The sequence below is a fragment of the Zosterops lateralis genome (assembly GCF_965231275.1).
Source record: "Zosterops lateralis genome assembly, chromosome: 3".
In the NCBI taxonomy this organism is placed as follows: Eukaryota; Metazoa; Chordata; class Aves; order Passeriformes; family Zosteropidae; genus Zosterops; species Zosterops lateralis.
Window position 1 is genome coordinate 89,302,850 of NC_139764.1, and position 18,492 is coordinate 89,321,341.

Sequence of the window (18,492 nt, forward strand, 5' to 3'; positions counted from 1 at the left end):
GCTGGAAGAGAAATGAACTTTTAAGAGGGAACTCGATCAGTTCACGAAAAGATTTGTATGATATGGCTGCATGTGACAGCACTGAAGCAGACATAGTGACACAGCAAATAGCTCTGCAGTTATCATCCTGAGTGCTATTCCTATTTTATAGGTGAAAAAAACAAAAAGCAAAATATTGCCAGGATTGTTGGGATACGACCTTCTTGAATTTCACTGTCATTTCTGCAGCAGTGATTCCTTTACTATTAGGGAAGAGATTGTGAAAAAGCAAATAATATTAATTCAGTTCAGTCAGTCAAACCTAAACTTCCATGCAAGCTTTTATGCAAACAGCTAAGGGCACTTTACTATCAAATAGTATAAAAACCAAAAAGAAGTTTAAATGCCAAGTCAAACAAATGTATCTTGCCAAAGACTCAGAATCCTATGAATAAGGACTAAAGAGTTCAGCAAATTTGAAACATAATGCTTTAAATAAGTCTTAGTCTCCAAATATACCTGCCAGTATGTAGAAGAGATAATTAATTGTCAGCAGTATTGAGAAGTCCATGCCAGAATGTGAAGAATACAAATCACTGCACAGAGTAAATCCACCTTTTGTGGTTTTGGGGTTTTTCTTAGATGCAGGAGCAGTTGCAGTGGCTAAATTCAGTGGAACAGGCACTAGCAGATTGCTGGGCACCTTCTTCTTTTCTTCTGAAATCTGAAGAAAATCTTTGAAATCCTCAGAATTAGAGATATGATGGAAAGAAAGAAACAAACCCATTTTTCAGGATGCTGGACAACATTGTTCAGAGATGATCAAGAGAAGCAGAAAGACAAACCTTGCTGTTTTGGTTTTACGAGTTTCATCTGGCTGAAGCTCTGAGTGTAGTTAAGCAGGTCAGCCTGAGTCATTCAGCTGACTTTAGAAAGTATTGCTTTAATGCCACAGTATGGAACAACCACATGCCTGAGAGACCTGGATTGTCAGTTGTCATTGAAGCCAAGAGTTTTCTACATGTTTACAAGAAATGATAGATTAAAACAACTTACAAAAATGAAACCCCTGAATGTTTTTTGCTACAAGGGGAAATTCAGGATAGAGCTGGTGGGGTTTTTTTGGGGTTTTTTTGTTGTTGTTGTTGTGGTTTTTTTTTTGTTTTTTTTTTTTTTTTTTTTTTTTTTTTTTTTGTTGTTGTTGTTGTTGTTGTTGTTGTTGTTGTTGTTTGTTTTTTTTTTAATGTATTCTGAAGTTGACACTACAAACAAAAATAAGGACTATCTAACAAGACAATGGAGCTACTGCTGTGGCAGAAAGCTTGATGCTTTTCAGAGGCAGAATGTTTTGAAATGTCTCCTGTTCAAAAGGGGGCAATGCTTTTTAGACTGAAGGCAAATATCCCACATATACACCACTTTTTTTCTTTTTCCTTCTTTTTTTTCTTTCTTTATTTTTTTAAAAAATAAAGGATAATAGAAGTTCTGTAAATGCAAACATTCTTTTGAAAAGAAGCAACCTAAAATGGAGACAACACATGTAGTTTGAATTTCCAAACCAAACAGTTCAGAGATCCTCCTCAGAAGAAATATAGTGTCTCAAGGGCAGTGTATATTTTGATTGCTTCGTCTTCTGAAAGTTTCAGTTAAGCTAAGGTATATGATAAACTGAGAGAGAAAAGTTTAACGATGTACCCACAGAAGTCAATAAAAGTTTTCCTCTGCAGTAGAAGCAGATCCAGTGCATATACCATTCATGAACTGAACAAATGAGTCCTAAAAACTTATGCTGGCTACTTAGAGGATGAAGCACATAAAGGAATATAGTCACATAAGCTATTTCTCTGTGAAAAAAAGCTGTGGGTTACAGGATTAATTTTTATAGTATATCTCTATACCCTGGATAACCAAGTAAGCCTTAACTTGTGGAATCTTAATAGTCATCTCATTGCTGAAGTCTAAAGGAAACCCAGAGGAAACTTAATAATATTAAAAGTTATTTTAAAGGGAGTTCACATTGGTTTGAAGGATATTTTGCTTCGCACACAATATCCACCATTGTAAATTCAGAGAACCTATATTTAAATTCAAAAAAGCTTCACACACCTTTACAGTTCTCAATATATAAATCTAATAGTATTCTTAAAATGTCCACCAGTAAAACATTAATATTTTACAGATAAAATTAAAATTCTGAAAGTAATTGGAATGAAAAATAAAAAAAAATAGTAAAAATATTCCCTCTAGAAAGGAAGGGAAATGTGGAACTTTGTGGTAAGAAGCTAGCTTATCCATTTTGTTATGAATAGAGAATAGCGCGTACAGTTTTTCATATCTGACTTGCAACAGAAGATTGAAACATATAGAATTTAATGTTACTGAATTATTTAATAGTAACTCAAACACATGAAAAGAAGAATTAAAGAAACACAAGACTAAAAAGGCATTTAAAAAGAAATCAGAAGCTTCAACAAATATATTTTTCTCTTGCAGTCAAGAAAGTAATTATCAAAATTGTTCAGAATATGTTGCCAATTACTCTGCTCCATAACTGCTAAATTTCTCAGTTCTTCTCTTGCCTTTTCTGGGTTCTCTGTCACTGGAAACATCTTAAACCAATTTAAAGTGCTACACCTGAATAAACATGTTGTAAAAGTGTTTATGTATTGAAGTGGGTCAGTTCAAGGTATGGTATTTGGCTGGAACTTCTAATTTCTCTTTTTACTGCAAAAGGGCTGCCAGAAGGAGGAAGTCTGAGCTGAATTAATACATTTGTTACAGTGGAAGTAGAATGGAAACTACTTTAACCACAAATCAAACTGCCTCTTTCATTTACGCCAGTGATAGAGTTTTTTTAAGAAATATAGACTCTGGCATGCTGCCACTGTAAGTTTGTGTTTGAAAAAGAAACCTATATGCTTATTTCTGTAAGGTTTACTCCTGTGCTTGTTTGCAAGTTCTTTTTCAGGGTGATTGAGTTAACAGCATTATGCATTTGTGAGGCAGATGCTCCTTCGCTCCCCACATAACAAATTTTCCAGTGGGTTTAGAGGAATCCTGAGGCGCCCCGATGCCGCCCGGCACACGGTGCCAGTGCCCCTACCTTCCCATTTAAAGGACCTCTGTGTCCCCACCCTGCACAGCTGCACAGCTTCACATGACACTGTCTCATTTTCTGACGGTTGGAGGGCTCTGCATAGTACACGTACGCACAAAAGTGTTTATGCTGCCAAAATAAATTCGGGTTAAGAGTGAGGGTTTATTTGCTAAAATGTCACTGATGCAGTTTCAGTGACTTGTTTTGCTTTCCTTTCTTTCAGTGAGGTTTAGACCACATAACATAGTGAGGTTACCCCATAGTCCTGACTGAACAAATATTTTAAAGAAATATGCACATCCCCTGGGAAGAGAACCAGAGTCAATAATACACATATTTCAACTCTCTTCTCATGAACAACTGAATGGCTTCCTACATTTACTGGTGAATGAACATCAGTTTGAGTAACGCTGTACAATATTTATTTTTAAAGCAGAATTATATTTATTATCTGCACTTCTATTTGCTACTGGTTTGCTTTGGGGATATAGGGTTCCACATCCCACTGAAACAATGCAAAATTAGAAGATCACATTACATTATCCTTGCTACAGAAAATAGACTTTAATGAGGCTCATTTATTTTTCAGTTCTATAGATATGCATAAGACTGAATTAAAAGACCTCTGTAATGAATAAGATGTATAGCACACAGAGACTGCAATTTTATGCAATAACGAATTGTACTTGTAAAGCTGTTGAAACTTTTGCAAATTGTTGGGCTTTTTGCCTTTGTAAATTCTGTTCAACAAAATATGGATAGGATCCTAAACATTTAAATTCAGGATTGTAGCAAATTCCTTGCTATGATTCAGTCAGCAGTTGAACTCCTGCTGTGTCTTTGGGAGGGGCAGAACTTCACCTTTTAACTTGCTTTAACTTTTTAACTATTTAAAACTTTTTCTATTGCTTTTAGGTCGAAGTATCAGTGTTAAATCTGCTGGCCTGGTTGGAAGACATGGGCCTCAGTCAAAGCAACCATTCATGGTGGCATTCTTCAAGGCAAGTGAAGTGCTTTTCCGTTCTGTCCGAGCAGCCAACAATAAGAGGAAAAATCAGAACCGCAACAAATCCAGTAGTCAACAGGAGTCCTCTAGGATGCCAAGTGTTGGGGGTAAGATGGAGCTATGATTTAATAGTGTTTTTGTAGGAGGTATGGGCACCTGCTCAAATGCAATGCAGTCACAACAGCTCAAAAAGGTACTGCTCACTGGCTGAACTGTAAAGAAACAGTGCTCCCGCTCCTCTTTTGTTATGTTGGCTTCGGGCGAGGTCTGCCTTCTGTAAGTCAGATCAATTACATGTGTCATGGGCTCCAGGAGGGTGAAATGACCAAGTTGCTTAAGAAAGGCTGTGTCTGAGCTTGAAACTAAGCCTATGCAGTATGCAACTGGATGATATCTTTGCTATGCATAAATAAAAAACAGAGGCAAAGAAGAAGATTACACACCTACTACTTCTCTAGGAAGCCTCAGCAAAACTGCTTCTCAGCTGAAGAAGGCAAGCTGTAAAACAAAAATCTCAGTACTGGAAATGAGGAAGCTTAACGAATCTGAAAAATCGTACACTGTTTAGGAGTTCAGACTAGCTGACAAATAATGATGCAACTATAAAATATATCCCTCTGTGGAATGAATTTGGTCTCTTACCTGAAAGGTCCTGATGATAATACACATGAAAATATTCTTAATTACTTTAAAGCCTGGAATAAATTTTGCTGTACTTTTTCCTGAAACAATCCTTTCAGCTGAAGGCAGAAAGTCACTTTCTAAATATTCTCACTTTCGAACAAACTTTTCTACTTTTTGGGAAAAGGGTGTGAAATTTTGTCTTTCTAGAAGCATGGCAGATCTAATAAAAGCATATCAAAACCTTAATATAAGTGCTGTTCTTAAATCCCATGGATGTCTACAAGTAAGCAAATCAGTATTTTGTAGAAGGAATTTAGCCTCGGGATAGGGCTCATTCATTTGAGGAAAAGTGTTATGAGCAATATGCATTACTTGTATCTGTCTCATAACCTTGACAGAGGCAGGCTAGAGACTATTCTAATGCAATGCAAAAGTGTTTTCCACATCTTTTGCAGAAGGATAATTTTACCTTAACAGCCAAAAACTACTGCTGAGTTGCTAAAGAAATCAAAGAAATTACTTAAATAATTTTTCATATTCCCTGGAAAGTCTGCTAATTTTGAGAATCACATTATTTTGGGTGGAGGGATAATACACTTAAATACACAAGACACCTAAATATAAACATCACACTTTCAGATTGAATCCAGTGTATCTAGTGCATGAAAAAATGAGTATTGAATAAATTTCTTAAGCCTCGTTGATTATAGCAGGAAAGCCGAACACAAGCTCCTTGCTGGTTTAACCTGGGAAAAACACAGCCTTGTCACATGCTGGCAAGTTGCATTGACATAAGAATTACCTCAGAGAGAACTATCTATAAGTCTCAAAATACTTCTCAACTTGTTTGTGCTCCAGTTGTTGTCCAGACCTGTTGTAAAACAAGAAAAATCAGAACTAGAATCTCTAGTGAATTGTGCATTATGAAACTAATTTTGTCCTAATCTCTTTAAGGTCTACATAAGCATAGAGTACACCACTACATGTTGATCCATGGCAGATCTCTTTCAAAAGAGATTGCAGTTCAAGACAACCATACTGCTATAACAAGATCAGGTTAAGAAGCAATTGCACATGAAATTGCCTCAAATTAAGAGGCATTGACCATTGCCTGGAGAGGGAGGAAGCAAGATATAGGCAGGCTGGAAAAGATGGCAAAGCTGAAGATAGATAAGTGACCACAGCTTCAGATAGGAACTGTGGCAAACTGCTTGGAGGTGTAGCTCCTGCACTGTGGCAAACCACATTCCCTGCTCCTGCCTTGCAGTTTGCCTCAACAATCCCCATGTCACAAATAAACATTTTTCTTCTATTTGGGTGCCATTAATGATCACACACTGGACTCCTCCCATCATGGGTGATCCAAAACACTTTCAATAACTACTGCAACAATACTTATGAAATACTTTGAATGAGCATGCTGAAGGCTACAGAGGTGATGTACGGATTGTATCCAGATGTCACTAGTGTGTGAAAAAGACATAGAGAAGAGAACATGTTCTTATTTCTCTGATCTCTGAGTCTTTTCAGAATATAGTACCTTCAATGCTATCAGAGAAATATTATGTTCTCCCTGATATGAGAGACAAGCTATGCTCTTTTTCATCTGTTGTCCAGCCCCAAGATCTGGGGGATATACTGCACCCCTTTAGGTTTGTGGAGAAGGCTAACTGTCCAAGTTCTCTACAGCTTCAGTAATGAGCAGAACTTCAAAAATATAATTCATGTCTTCATAATTAAACACAAAAGCTTTTGGGTAAAAGTCAAAGAATTTTGCCCATCATCTTTCTCATGGAAGACTGTCAATAGACTATATTCAATTCTCATTCACTCCTTGATGCAAAACATTTGACACAGCGACAGGCAAAGATAATTGTGTGATTTTGGTCTTTTGTTTCTAAGCTTCTTCCATAATCTTGTATCTACAGCATCTAAGACAGACACTGACAGTGAAAAATGCTAACTTACATGGCCAGAGGTAATGTAGCCAGACCCAGATAGGTATGTTGTCATTAATACATGACAGACTTTTGATATTTCTCTCTTTATATGTCTCAACTTTACCACAATCATGGGTTCACTTCCTCCTTGCTCCATTCTTCTTCATTTTCTCTTCCTCTTCCTTTTTCTCTTTTCCTTTTTTCTTTCTGATTATTTTTCTCCTGTTTCTCTTTGCTCTTGCCTTTTGTCATCTTTCTTTTGCATCTTGCCTTTTGTGTTTTTTCTTCTTCTTTTTCCCTTCTTATTTTTTAAGTTGTGGATTTCAGCAATTAGCTTTACCATGTTCTCAACATGACAAAAAGGAAAGCTCCACTGGACAACTCAGCTCTTCTCTTCCAAAGGACAAATTGTTTTATTAATATTCATGGAGTTTCAAGAAATCATAGAATAGTATATGTTGGAAGAGACCTGGTCATGGGGAAAATGAGGGGAGTCCCTGCCCCTAGCAGGGGAGTTGGAAGTAAGTGATCTTTAAGGTCAATTCCAACTAACATTCTGTGATTCTGTCATATGCACAATCACAATATGAACAAAATAAAATCTTATGTATCAATTATTATAACACCTGGGAAATTGTTGAGAGACTTGGGGTCATCATCCCAGTGTTGCTAAGAACATCAAGAGCAGATGACATCAATGCAGTGTAAAGACAGACAGAATTAAACTTAACATTCAGGCTCTACCTCTCTGCCATGCACAGAGGATTAAACTCTTTTTTGTTTACCCAGTTTTATTTTTGTCAAACTGTAGATAGAAGAAAAAATAATAAAAACCCCAACCCAAAACCAGGCAAGTTGTTTACAAAGTGCATCACATAACTCTCAACTAAAAAAAAAAACTGGCCTAATTTTAATTTTTTTAGCATTGTCTAAAAAGAGTTACAGTGTAACTGGGCACTGGAGAATATCCACATTTAAATACTGAAGAGTGACTTACACCAGGAAACCAAAAGACAAAGCTACATTATTTTTGTTCATATGGATATAAATCCAGAAAGAGTACTTAAGGCTACATTTTATGTATGCTATTGAATAGTGTTACGCTAACTGATTCAAAATATAGTATTTTGCAATAGTCAGTATAAGCATGTTTTTATGTCTTTATTTGCCCTGAAAAAAAAATCTCATGAAATTTCTTATATTTTGTCAACCTCTTTCCACAGGTCCTTCTGCTATGTAGGGGTTTTGATTCAGACTGTAGCCCCTGAATAGCTGAGGAATAATGTTTTCTTAGTCACAACAGCCTATGGTTTTGATTCTTGACAGTATAAGCATATGGGCCTGGAAGCTACAGTGTGTGATATTGAATCCTTAGCACCACATTCTATTATAAATGTCACATTTGATACTTACATAAAATGTTACAGTGCGCACAACATGTGTCTTACATGAAAAATAGAATTCAAGGAAGGAATTCAGACTTTCCTGAGTTTCACTTTCTTCATAGGTGAATGAGTTAGATGGCTTACAGTCTGTACTCGCTGGCCATTTTATCAGGTGTTCTAGTGTGACCACACATCATTTGAACCTATATACAAATGGCTCAGAATAACAATGATGACATCTGTGCAATGACTTGCATATATATTATTCAGATTTTCACCTTTAACTACAGGAACTTCTGCTACATCCTGGCCCTAAAATTTCTGTATGTGTTCTTGAATATAAAAATGTCACTTCAGAGAAAGCTGGCAAAAGCATAATCTTCAGCTTTAGTTTGTTTGCCTGTCTGAGTGCTCTAAAAAACATTTTGTGGCTTTCCTGACTTTCTCATGTGCATCTTTTCCACATTTTTCAGTCACAGCTTTTGTGCAAAGTGACTTTTATTCTGTATGTATGAGTTTTAAATTCCCTCTAATAGCTGAGACAGAAAAGCTCAATATTCACCTTCTATGAGCACTGATGTTAGTGAAAATGAATGTACAGATCCTTGTGAGGAGTGATCAGTGAACACAGCTCCATTTTTTTTAAGTTCTTTTACTTTCAACTACTTTCATTGTACTTCTAGAATGTGTGCAAAACCCACTAGATTATTACAGACAACTCAGCACAAGGTATGACTCAGGGATTTTGATTGTATTAAAGACATACAGATTTTTGAAAAACTGAGATATCTTAGGGCATCCTGCCTTGCTTCCAGTTGCTACTACAAAAAACCATAGATATCCCACGGGATGTGGGTGCATATTCTGACCCTGTATGCCCCGGGTCATACCCAACTGAGAGTATCTGAGACAGCAACACATAACCAGCTATATGTGGAAATCCTTTAATGACTGTCAATGAAGAGCTAGGAAATTAGGAGAGAACACAGTGTTTGTCTTTAAACCTTATGAGGATTTGAGAATTTAGAGAGCCTAGCTTAACATCCCTGATGCTTATTTAGTATTGCAAATGGACGTATCATAATTTGTGGACAGTTTTTGACACAGTTTTGGGAGTCATATTGGGCCCATGTGTATTCAATAGAAAGTAGGTACAAGCCTGTTTAAAAAATAAGAAAAAGCCCATTCAAAGAGCATGTTACCAATAAGAGAAAGAATTGTGTATTTTGTATGATGTCTTGTCGAGTCTCTTCTGGATGTGGTTCAGTCCAACTTTTTATTGGTAATTTGGATGAGGGAGCACTCCTCCCAGGTCTCATATCCTCTGTGAACTTCCCAAGAACACATTCTGTTCTATTGTCCAAGCTACTAAAAAGGATATTAATACCAGTACAGATCCTTTTGGGACCTCCCTCGTAACCAGCTGCCAGGTGGATTTTGTACCACTGATCCCAACTGCTTGGGCCCAGTGACCTAGAAAGTTTCCATCCATTATATTCTTACCTATCAAAGTTATTGATTGGTTTGAACAATTTGACTTAAGGAATACTATGGGAGACCATATCCAAAACCTTCCTAAAAACAAAGGGATCGACACCCAGAGCTCCTCAAAAGCCCACAAAGCTAGCCAGATCATCACAGAAAACAATCAGGTTGGTTAGGCACAGTTTCAGCTAGTAAATTCATGCTGACTGTTCCCTAAACACCTTCTTGTTCTTTGTGTGCCTGGACAGTTTCCATGAGAATTTGTTCCAAAGACTTCCCAGAAACTGAGGTTAAGCTGATTTGCCTTCTTGAAGATGGGTGTGACATTTTCCATTTTGAATCATCAGCAATGTCTTTCGACATATGAATGCTCAAAAAGGGCAGGAAGTGACTTTGCAGTGTTGGTCAGCTCATTCCCCACCCTGAAATGCATCCCTTCTGCTCACATAGACTCATGTATCTTCAAGCTGCCTAACTGATTCCTAACTCTATCTCTTTTACTGTGGTAGAGCTTCAGCCACTGGGTCAGGGACTTGAGAGTCCTGAGGGTAAATCTTGCCAATAAAAAACAAGCCAAAGAAATAATTGACTACATTAACCTGTTCTGAGTCCTTGTTGCTAGGTCTTTTGCTCTACTGAACAACAAAACTGTATTTTTCTTATGTTTTCCTTTTGCTACGAATGCACATGTAGAAGTGCTTCTTCTTGACCTTCACATCCCTCATGTTTCAACTCCAGCTAAGCTCTAGCTTTCGTAACATCCATCCCTACATACCCAGGCAATATGTTTATATCATTTCTGTGTGGTTCATCCTGATTATATATTAGTTTTTCTTCGTATTTGAATTTGAGTTGTCAAGATTTTCCTAGACAACCACAGCAGATTTGTGCCATATTTGCTTGACTTGCAACAGGTTGCAATGCTGTTGTTGATGTCACCGCTCAAAACCTTAACTCTACTTCACCACGGTTGCTGCAGCCCCATCATGCTGCAGTTCTCATCAACATTCTCATGCCCAATCTATTCTTTATTCATGGATTTGTATAACTACAACAAACTCCTAAGGCTGACAAGGTAGAATATATTAAAATAGAGTTTGGAAGCTGATTAAATTGACAGTGTGGTTTTACTGCAAACCTCCTCCTCTGGGTTATACTACTAGAAAACAAGCCTGAAATAACTATTTTTCTTTATTTTATGCTGCATTCGGTTGTGGCCATCACATCTTTGGAAAGACACAGAGAAGCTGAAGAGAACTCAGAGAAGCAATGGTAGCAGAGGTCAGGACAGCTGACAAGAAGCACTTGACAAATTTGCAGAAAAACTCCTCTAGGCCACCATGTATTTGGAAGAGTTTTCTGCAAAGATGATGGAGAACTACACAGATTAGTTCATAGACTGTAGAAGGTCCTTTCATTTTATGTGAAAAAATAGTTTCTCCCTAAGTCTTAATTATTCTGAAATTTTTCAGAGACCTTCCCATTTCACTCTCAAGTTTATATATAATGTTAAATAAGAAATGTGCCTAAAAATTATTTTTCTGAAATGGAAAGATTTGTTTCTTTTTCCATGTTTTTCTTGTTAGGGTTTTGTGGAATTTTGTTTGTTTGTTTGCTTTTTCTTGTTGCTGTTGTGAATTTTTTTGTGAACTACTTTTTTCTTTTTTTTTTTCCCCAAAATGATTATTTTGGTTCAAAAAAGTCACCTTAAGCATTCTTGAATTGGAAACAGAGGAGACAGTCTGTACTCCCTGTTCTGTCACATGCCTCACTTACGGCATCACATGAATATGTCTATAAACCAACTTTGGGGGCTAATGTGATGAAGGCATGACCCTATTCCTCCTAAGATACTTAGGACCAGTGAGGAACAAGTACTAGAATTTCTCCAGGAGTCAGGTTGTCATGTAGAACCATGTGTGGAAGGTTCTCAGTGTCCTATCCTGACACATCTCTGACAGTGATCTTTCAGTCCTTTAAAAAGTTAATCTACTTGTTTATAATTAGTATTAGCAATTAAAGATCATCAATGGTGAATGATTCCAGAATATATGGTAAAAAAATTTATAAGTATAATATGTACCACTATGTGTTTAACTAAGAGATTTTGGAAATTCCCTTGTTTTGGGATATTTTTTATTGTTGTTTATTCATCTTTTGAACTGGGCTACTTTCTTTACCTGGAAATTAAAACCATGCCAACCTACAGATGATTTCCCCATATTTTGGATCAGACTCTCATTTGTCCTCTTTGATTACCTGTGTGGATATTATTAGAGATGTTACCCAGCTAGCCAGCAAATAGACATCTTGTAAAGCTGTTTCCCTAATGCTGTATGCATTATTTTGCCAGTGTACAGAAATTGTATCAGTCTTCCTGCACTGATTCTGTATTTCCAGGTTTACATAGCCTTTACTAACCCTAGGAATATAAATGACAGTATGGTTTTCCTTTCCTTTGTACAGTTTGGTAAGGATCTCAAAAATAGCTAAAGCTTATCAGTTCTAGCAATGCTTCCAAATAATTTATTAATGTTATTTACTTTCTGTAGATTATAACACAAGTGAGCAAAAGCAAGCATGTAAGAAACATGAACTTTATGTGAGTTTCCGAGACTTAGGATGGCAGGTAAGAATATAAATGCTCTTTCCTAACAGTTTAAACTGGGACAATCTGTTTTAAAGTCCTTTGTTATTTACACTCTGTTTTCTTTATGAAAATTGGTATTACAATGAGAGACAAATTCTTTAAATGCATTTTGTAACAAATCCTTATCGGTATTGCTATCACTATAACTTTACCTTTTTTAGCTCTTCTCTCATATATATTGCATTCATTAGTAGCTTTATGATTTGGATTCATTCACATAAAGATACACTTAAACTACTGCTAAAGAGATGAGTGAATCTGCAGCAAAGGAAACCAAAATCCTCATATCATAGCTGATTTTATATAATTTTGGAGGAAAACTCATCCTGCCATACAGTAACAAAAAAAGAATATACTTACAGTAAAAGGTCATGAAGTCTGAGGCAGGGCATTATGGGAAAAGAAAATAGAGATCAATCTAGGTTTTTTCCCAGAAAGCAAGAAACTCTCTATAAAGAAAGAACAAGAAGGCCTACAGCAAACCTATAACTATGGCATATGTAGGTAAGAACTCAGGGATGGTTGTCTGTGCATTTCACATTTCTCTGAATTATTTCAAAACAACCCTCCAGGAGCAGAACAAGTCTATGAGGAGAAAAAGTATGCTATCTCTTTAGTGGCAGCTCATCCTTTATGTACCTAGTTCAGATTCTCGTATGGTCTCATTATGCTGTCTGATGTTTTTTAGTATATTTATCTCCACAGCAGCCTAAAGAAGTGGGCAGAGGCTGTTTTCCCAAGTCTTCAAAGTAATTACCCTGTCCAGGGCCACAGAGCAGGCTTGTGATATTGAACTCAGGCCACTGAACAAGTGAGCCATTGTCTCCCGATTACAGGGTTGGTTGTTTTTTTTTTTTTTTTTCAGGTATCAACAGTTTTTTTGTTGGTTTTTTTAGCAGTAAATTCTGGTATGCTCCAAGATACACTAGGCTCTCAGATCAGTGGCCATAGTGGCCATGGTAGTCAAAGAAAAAAGAAAATCTATTTTTAACACAAAGACTACCATAAGAATTTAAAGTTTCAACTTTTGGAATGGAAAGCTGTACAATACAATACTACACTGTACAATATTTGATCAGTGAAACACAGTCTGAAATAAGACACACCAAAAAAAAAAAAAAAAAAAAAAAAAGGTACAAATCCCAAGAAGTAGCTACTCAGTCCTCTCTGCCCAAGAAGTAGCTACTCAATCCTCTCTGCCCTTCCTGCAGCACGTTCATTACCTGGCAGAGGAGGAATTCAGCAAACTAAACACACAGCTTTCATTAACATTTTAAAATATTTTCCCGCTTGTGGTCTTTTGCCCATGCTGTGTTGCTTGAAATACTGAAAATGTATGATTCATTGACATGCCAACAGGTAATCACTAGCAATGCTCAGTCTCAGGCAATAATACATTTAATAGTATTGAGTATGCTGAAGGTAGAGAATGCATTTTAATTGTTTTTGTTGCACCAAGAAGTGCTCAAGATTTTTAGTCTGGAAGGAAAAGTATTAAAGTATAAACTATAAAAGTATTAATCTTTAATCTCCTTTATAGGCTCATTAGTTGGTATTCAGTACAGGTTTTTAAGTTTAATTAATTTTCACCTCAATTTTGCATGAACAAAGCAAATACTTAAAAAAAACCCCCAAACAATTAATTTCACATGCCACCTTCTGAAGTTCATTTTATCATTGAGCAAGTCTTAGTTTGATATAGTTATAAGTTCCCTGAGTGAGAAAATATAATGAGTGGACTTATTTGTTCTTGTTTTAGGATTGGATTATTGCACCGGAGGGTTATGCTGCATTTTACTGTGATGGAGAGTGTTCTTTCCCCCTCAATGCCCACATGAACGCAACAAACCATGCCATTGTTCAGACTCTGGTATGCCTCTGACTGTGTTATGTTTGCCTATGCCGCAGTTGTTTGTGTCTTTGCTCAGTCTGACTCTTCTGTTTACCACTACTGAATTTTGATTATTTCTGGGTAAATCATACTCATTTCAAAACCTGCTTCAGAGATTTGATTGGAGAGAGGATGAACTGCTCATAGTGGCCTGTGTGGTAGGTTTCACCTCCATTTCAAATGCAATAGTATATGAGAAGACTGTGTTGTATTACTGGAGAATTGTGTAGACAGGAACCAAAGGGGCCCCCTGGTCTGACTTCCAAGAGTTTTTGCAGCTTATTGGAGCTCAATGTTAACATCTACATGTTATACCTTCCAGAAATGATGACACTTGGCCACTCTGTGGACCTCTGTTGTCAACTGTTGGCAGAGATTCTTACACTGTAATTTAATGTGAAGCTTTGCAAACAGATGCATTTGCATGTAAGAAATTGTGTTCAGTCATGCCTGGCTTACAAATGCAATTTAAAAATAAGTGTGTTTGGATCTGTTGCTCTGCCTGGTACATGTAAAAGGGGATTTGCAGCCAGCTTTCTGCCTCTGTTAATTCTTATGTTAGTCCTGTGTCTCAGCTGGAGCAGCCAAAAAGATGATCTTAGTTGAGGCAGCTGGCTAGGCCTCCTCTACCCCAGCAGCATTCAGCTACAGGAATCATGACTTTTAGACTATGACTAAATGTAATTCTGCGAGGCCAAAGTCTGGTCAGTGTGGTCAAAAACTGATTTTTCACTTGTGCCAGCTGAAGAACTGGCTCTGAATAGCACTGGTATTAGCAGAATGATTAAGAAGGAAAGAAAAGAGAGGTAATACACAAGAAGGGAGTCACAGCACGAAATGAGAACAGAAAAAAGTTGTCATCCTCAGTTAGTTTCTGGAAAGCTCAAGGCACTCAACTGAAATTAGGGAAACATGAATTTAAGGTTCCATTTGATTTAAACTGATAATGGTAAAATATCCTGACCATCAGATTGTGCTTATGAGTCTGTCCAAAGATAATGATCTTTTTCTTTTATTTTCACATTAAAATCTGGGCCTGAAAATCCTTTCTGCCTTGAGAGATGAGTGGAGTTACTACCTGGGACATTGACCCAAGCATCCCCCTCGAATTTAAACCTTGCACCAAAAAACAAACCAAAACAAACCAAGCAAACAAACAAAAATAAAATTTGATTTCTTTCTCATAGAAAACAAGTTCTGTTGTGAAAATTGACAAGTATTTCTACATGAGAGGGACATTTTCAAAAACTCAGCATGTGCTGAGAGCTTTTCCCTTCCATTCAGTTTCTCATTTGCTCATCTTCTCCAAGTCCAGTCACCAATGCAACGTTATTCCTCTATCCTAGAATTCCATTCATCAAGATTTACAAAAAGAAGGCAAAATGTCAGAGGCTGAAAATAAGTAGAAGTGTGTGAAGGAGTTCAGGTGAAAGGGAACAGAAAATGCCAGTTGGCAAGGAATATAGCAATGTTCTTAGAAAACAATGAAGAACAGCATATCTGCAGCCCTGAGCTGAAAAGAAGTAGGTCAGCAAAGCAGTAGTTTAGTATTATGCAAACATTGTCCAGAAAAGTTGCCAATATCACTGAGATCCCCAGGTTAGAGTTCCCTCATGCAATTATGGACTGTTAAATAAGAGTTGGCTCAGTGCTACTTTCTCTTGTGTGTCTTTCCTGTCCAAAAATAGTTATTTTCCCATTGTTAAGAAATGTGTGTAGTTTGTCCTATTTTTTAAATTGGATACTTAATTTTTCCTATTTTTATGGCCATTTTGGAATTGTGTGTCTCCCTCTGCATATACTGTACATGCATTCAGTGCAGCCAAAAAATCATGAGGCCAATTACATTTTAGCTGTACATAAATTAGATGAGATAACAGTAGTTGAATGCTTTCTGGTTTAAATTATACAAAATTCAGATTTACACAAGGTGTGCATATGGAGATGGCTTAGGAAGCAATTATTCATATGCTCCACCCTAACCCAAATGCAGTCACCTCCTGGCCATCCTGATTACACCATTCTGAAAAAGCCTCCTCTTTGGGTTAGGAAGTGATTGTTCCTTGGTACCTCTCCAGACTTTACTGATTATTTTTTATTTTCTTTTGTAACAAGAATATGGGCCAGTCGCGCTCGCTCTCTCTCTCGTTTTTCTGCAACTGAGCTCAGGCAGACAATACAGATGCATATAAATAAATGACAGGGTGCATTTAATGAGATCTATACTTTCTTCTCTCCTGCATCACCCTTAGAACAGGCATGGGGGGTAGCATTGACTTCCTGGTCATATAAGGCAGTGGATCATTATGTTGGTTTGCACTGAATTCGGAGTAAACATTTGAAAAGGCTGTGAACATCACTTCCATGGGGGTATTGTGGTATTCATGGATCTTCCATCAGAGGTGGCAGGGGCTGGTGGGACTAGGATTTATGGCCGGACAAACATCTGCCCAGGTCAGACACAATCATTTTTTTCTTTAGTGCTTTGCTATTCATTTGTTAAATAGTTTTAAAATATGTGTTCAAACTATTACAAAACTGCTACTTCAGGTTTTATTATTGCTCATTTCAAAAGACCTTCTCATGGTAACTGTTATGTAAAAATCGTTTCCTGATAGACTGTTCTCTGTTGTCTGGCAAAGGCTCTGAGTTTAGATCACTGCAAGACAGATGGCTCTAACAGATTTGCAAAGACTTAGCATATAAACAGAACCTATTACTGCTGAAGTCTTCATCCATGCCTTAATAATCTCTTGCCCTCTCTATTACAACTGCCTCTTCTCTGGCCTCCCCAGTTTCCAAGTGTTCAGCACGTGTAGAATATTACATCCAACCTTCTTTCAAGTACAAAGAACTTATATTTCCCCTATGTTATTTCCACTAGATCTTGATTGTTCTGGGACACTTTTCAAAATTGTTTTATTTTGCTTTTACCTTTTATTAATTTATGTCAGCCTGGTGAACATAAAGACTTCTCTGCCTCAGCCCCTGCCCCAAATATTCTATCCAGCTGGCACCCCACCTTATGAACTAATTTTTTTTTCAGTGGAAGTAGAATTGGATCCACTGATACCTAGATAAGACCTTAAAATGCACTCATACTGTCTGAGACCCCACATCTTACAATTTCTTAGGCTGAAAACAGTTTTGTTATGAGGCATTGCCTGCACAACCTTTGCTGTCTGCAGTAGATTTTCCTCCACACTGAGCCTCCAACAAGGAAAGGGTTTTAGCTCATGCTGGGGTTCTGGTGAGACCTGGGGCTTGAGCCTTTGCTTCATGTCACGCCCTGCCCTCAGCAAAAATGGTATGGACAATACATTTAAATGTTCTCCTGAGCAGCTGCATAACTCCAATTCTCTAAATTTCATCTAAAAGTCAACTTTCTGTCTTGGCCACTTCTCATTTATCTCTCCATCTGTTTTTATTGTATAACTCTGCCCGTGCAATCGAAATCAGAAAAATGTGCTGGAGGTAAGCCGTACTTTAAAGTCACTAACCAAGGAAAATTTGTGACCACAGCCCTTGCTGAATTGCAAAGACATGTTTTGCACTGACATTGTCCTTGCACCTCTCTGTTTGATATATGAGCTATGTATTTATCTGTCTTTCAGGTTCACTTGATGTTCCCTGATCATGTACCAAAGCCATGCTGTGCACCAACAAAACTGAACGCAATCTCCGTGCTCTACTTTGATGACAGTTCCAATGTTATTTTAAAAAAATACAGGAATATGGTGGTGCGTTCATGTGGCTGCCACTAAAATAAAAAAAATAATCTAAAGCAGAGGGTTTTATTCAAAATTGTAATAAAGTCAAGATATGAGCATTGCTGATGAAAAGGCAAGCCTAAATTTATTCCATTTCCTGTCATCTCTCATTTAATTGTACAGTATAATGTATATAGTAGCTTTTATTTATTTAAAAGTATATACTTTCTTTTGTATGAGCAAAATTTCAGAACCATTTATTTAATGGGTCACCTCACTATGCAGTAGAAGTTCACAAATTAATTTTTTTCAATTTACCATACTGAAATCTTCTTTATTCCACTTCTCTTTAATATTATAAAGCCTTTTTGCATAGAACTTTTTAAAGCTAGAAACTCCAGAACTTCTGTAACTGCTTTGTATTGTTAAAGGAACTAAAATGCATTTGTTCATATTATGCCAATGAAAACTGTGGCAAGGTATTTATTAGGAAAAGGCACAGGAGGAAAAAAACTAAACAAAACTGCTCAGCTAAACGTATTTTTTTCTTTTAGAAGTTCTGCTCCATTAGAAAAAGTGAAATGCTGAACACTGCTTAAATAAATTAATTGCAGATAAAAAATAGAAGTGAAAAAATTGCACATAATTGTTATAACTATTTTCTTTAACAAGATGAGTGTAACTGGAGGAGTATATTACTTTTTGGCTTGTGAGCTGCAAAGTTT

At 36.9% G+C, this 18,492-nt stretch overlaps 1 protein-coding gene across 2 annotated transcripts in view; it reads left to right on the forward strand.

Moving 5' to 3' along the window:
- BMP5 (bone morphogenetic protein 5) overlaps positions 1–17,821 on the forward strand; it is a gene marked incomplete at its 3' end in the record, with an annotated part of 55,454 nt that extends 37,633 nt beyond the window's left edge. Inside the window, exons 4-7 of one of the 2 annotated variants that reach the window (XM_083857856.1) lie at positions 3,992–4,189; positions 12,069–12,145; positions 13,926–14,036; positions 17,672–17,821. In XM_083857856.1, the coding sequence (XP_083713982.1) occupies positions 3,992–4,189; positions 12,069–12,145; positions 13,926–14,036; positions 17,672–17,821 (536 nt within the window). The remainder of the gene's footprint in view (positions 1–3,991; positions 4,190–12,068; positions 12,146–13,925; positions 14,037–17,671) is intronic. The other variant, XM_083857857.1, reaches the window with a different exon arrangement.
- Positions 17,822–18,492: the final 671 nt, after the last annotated feature.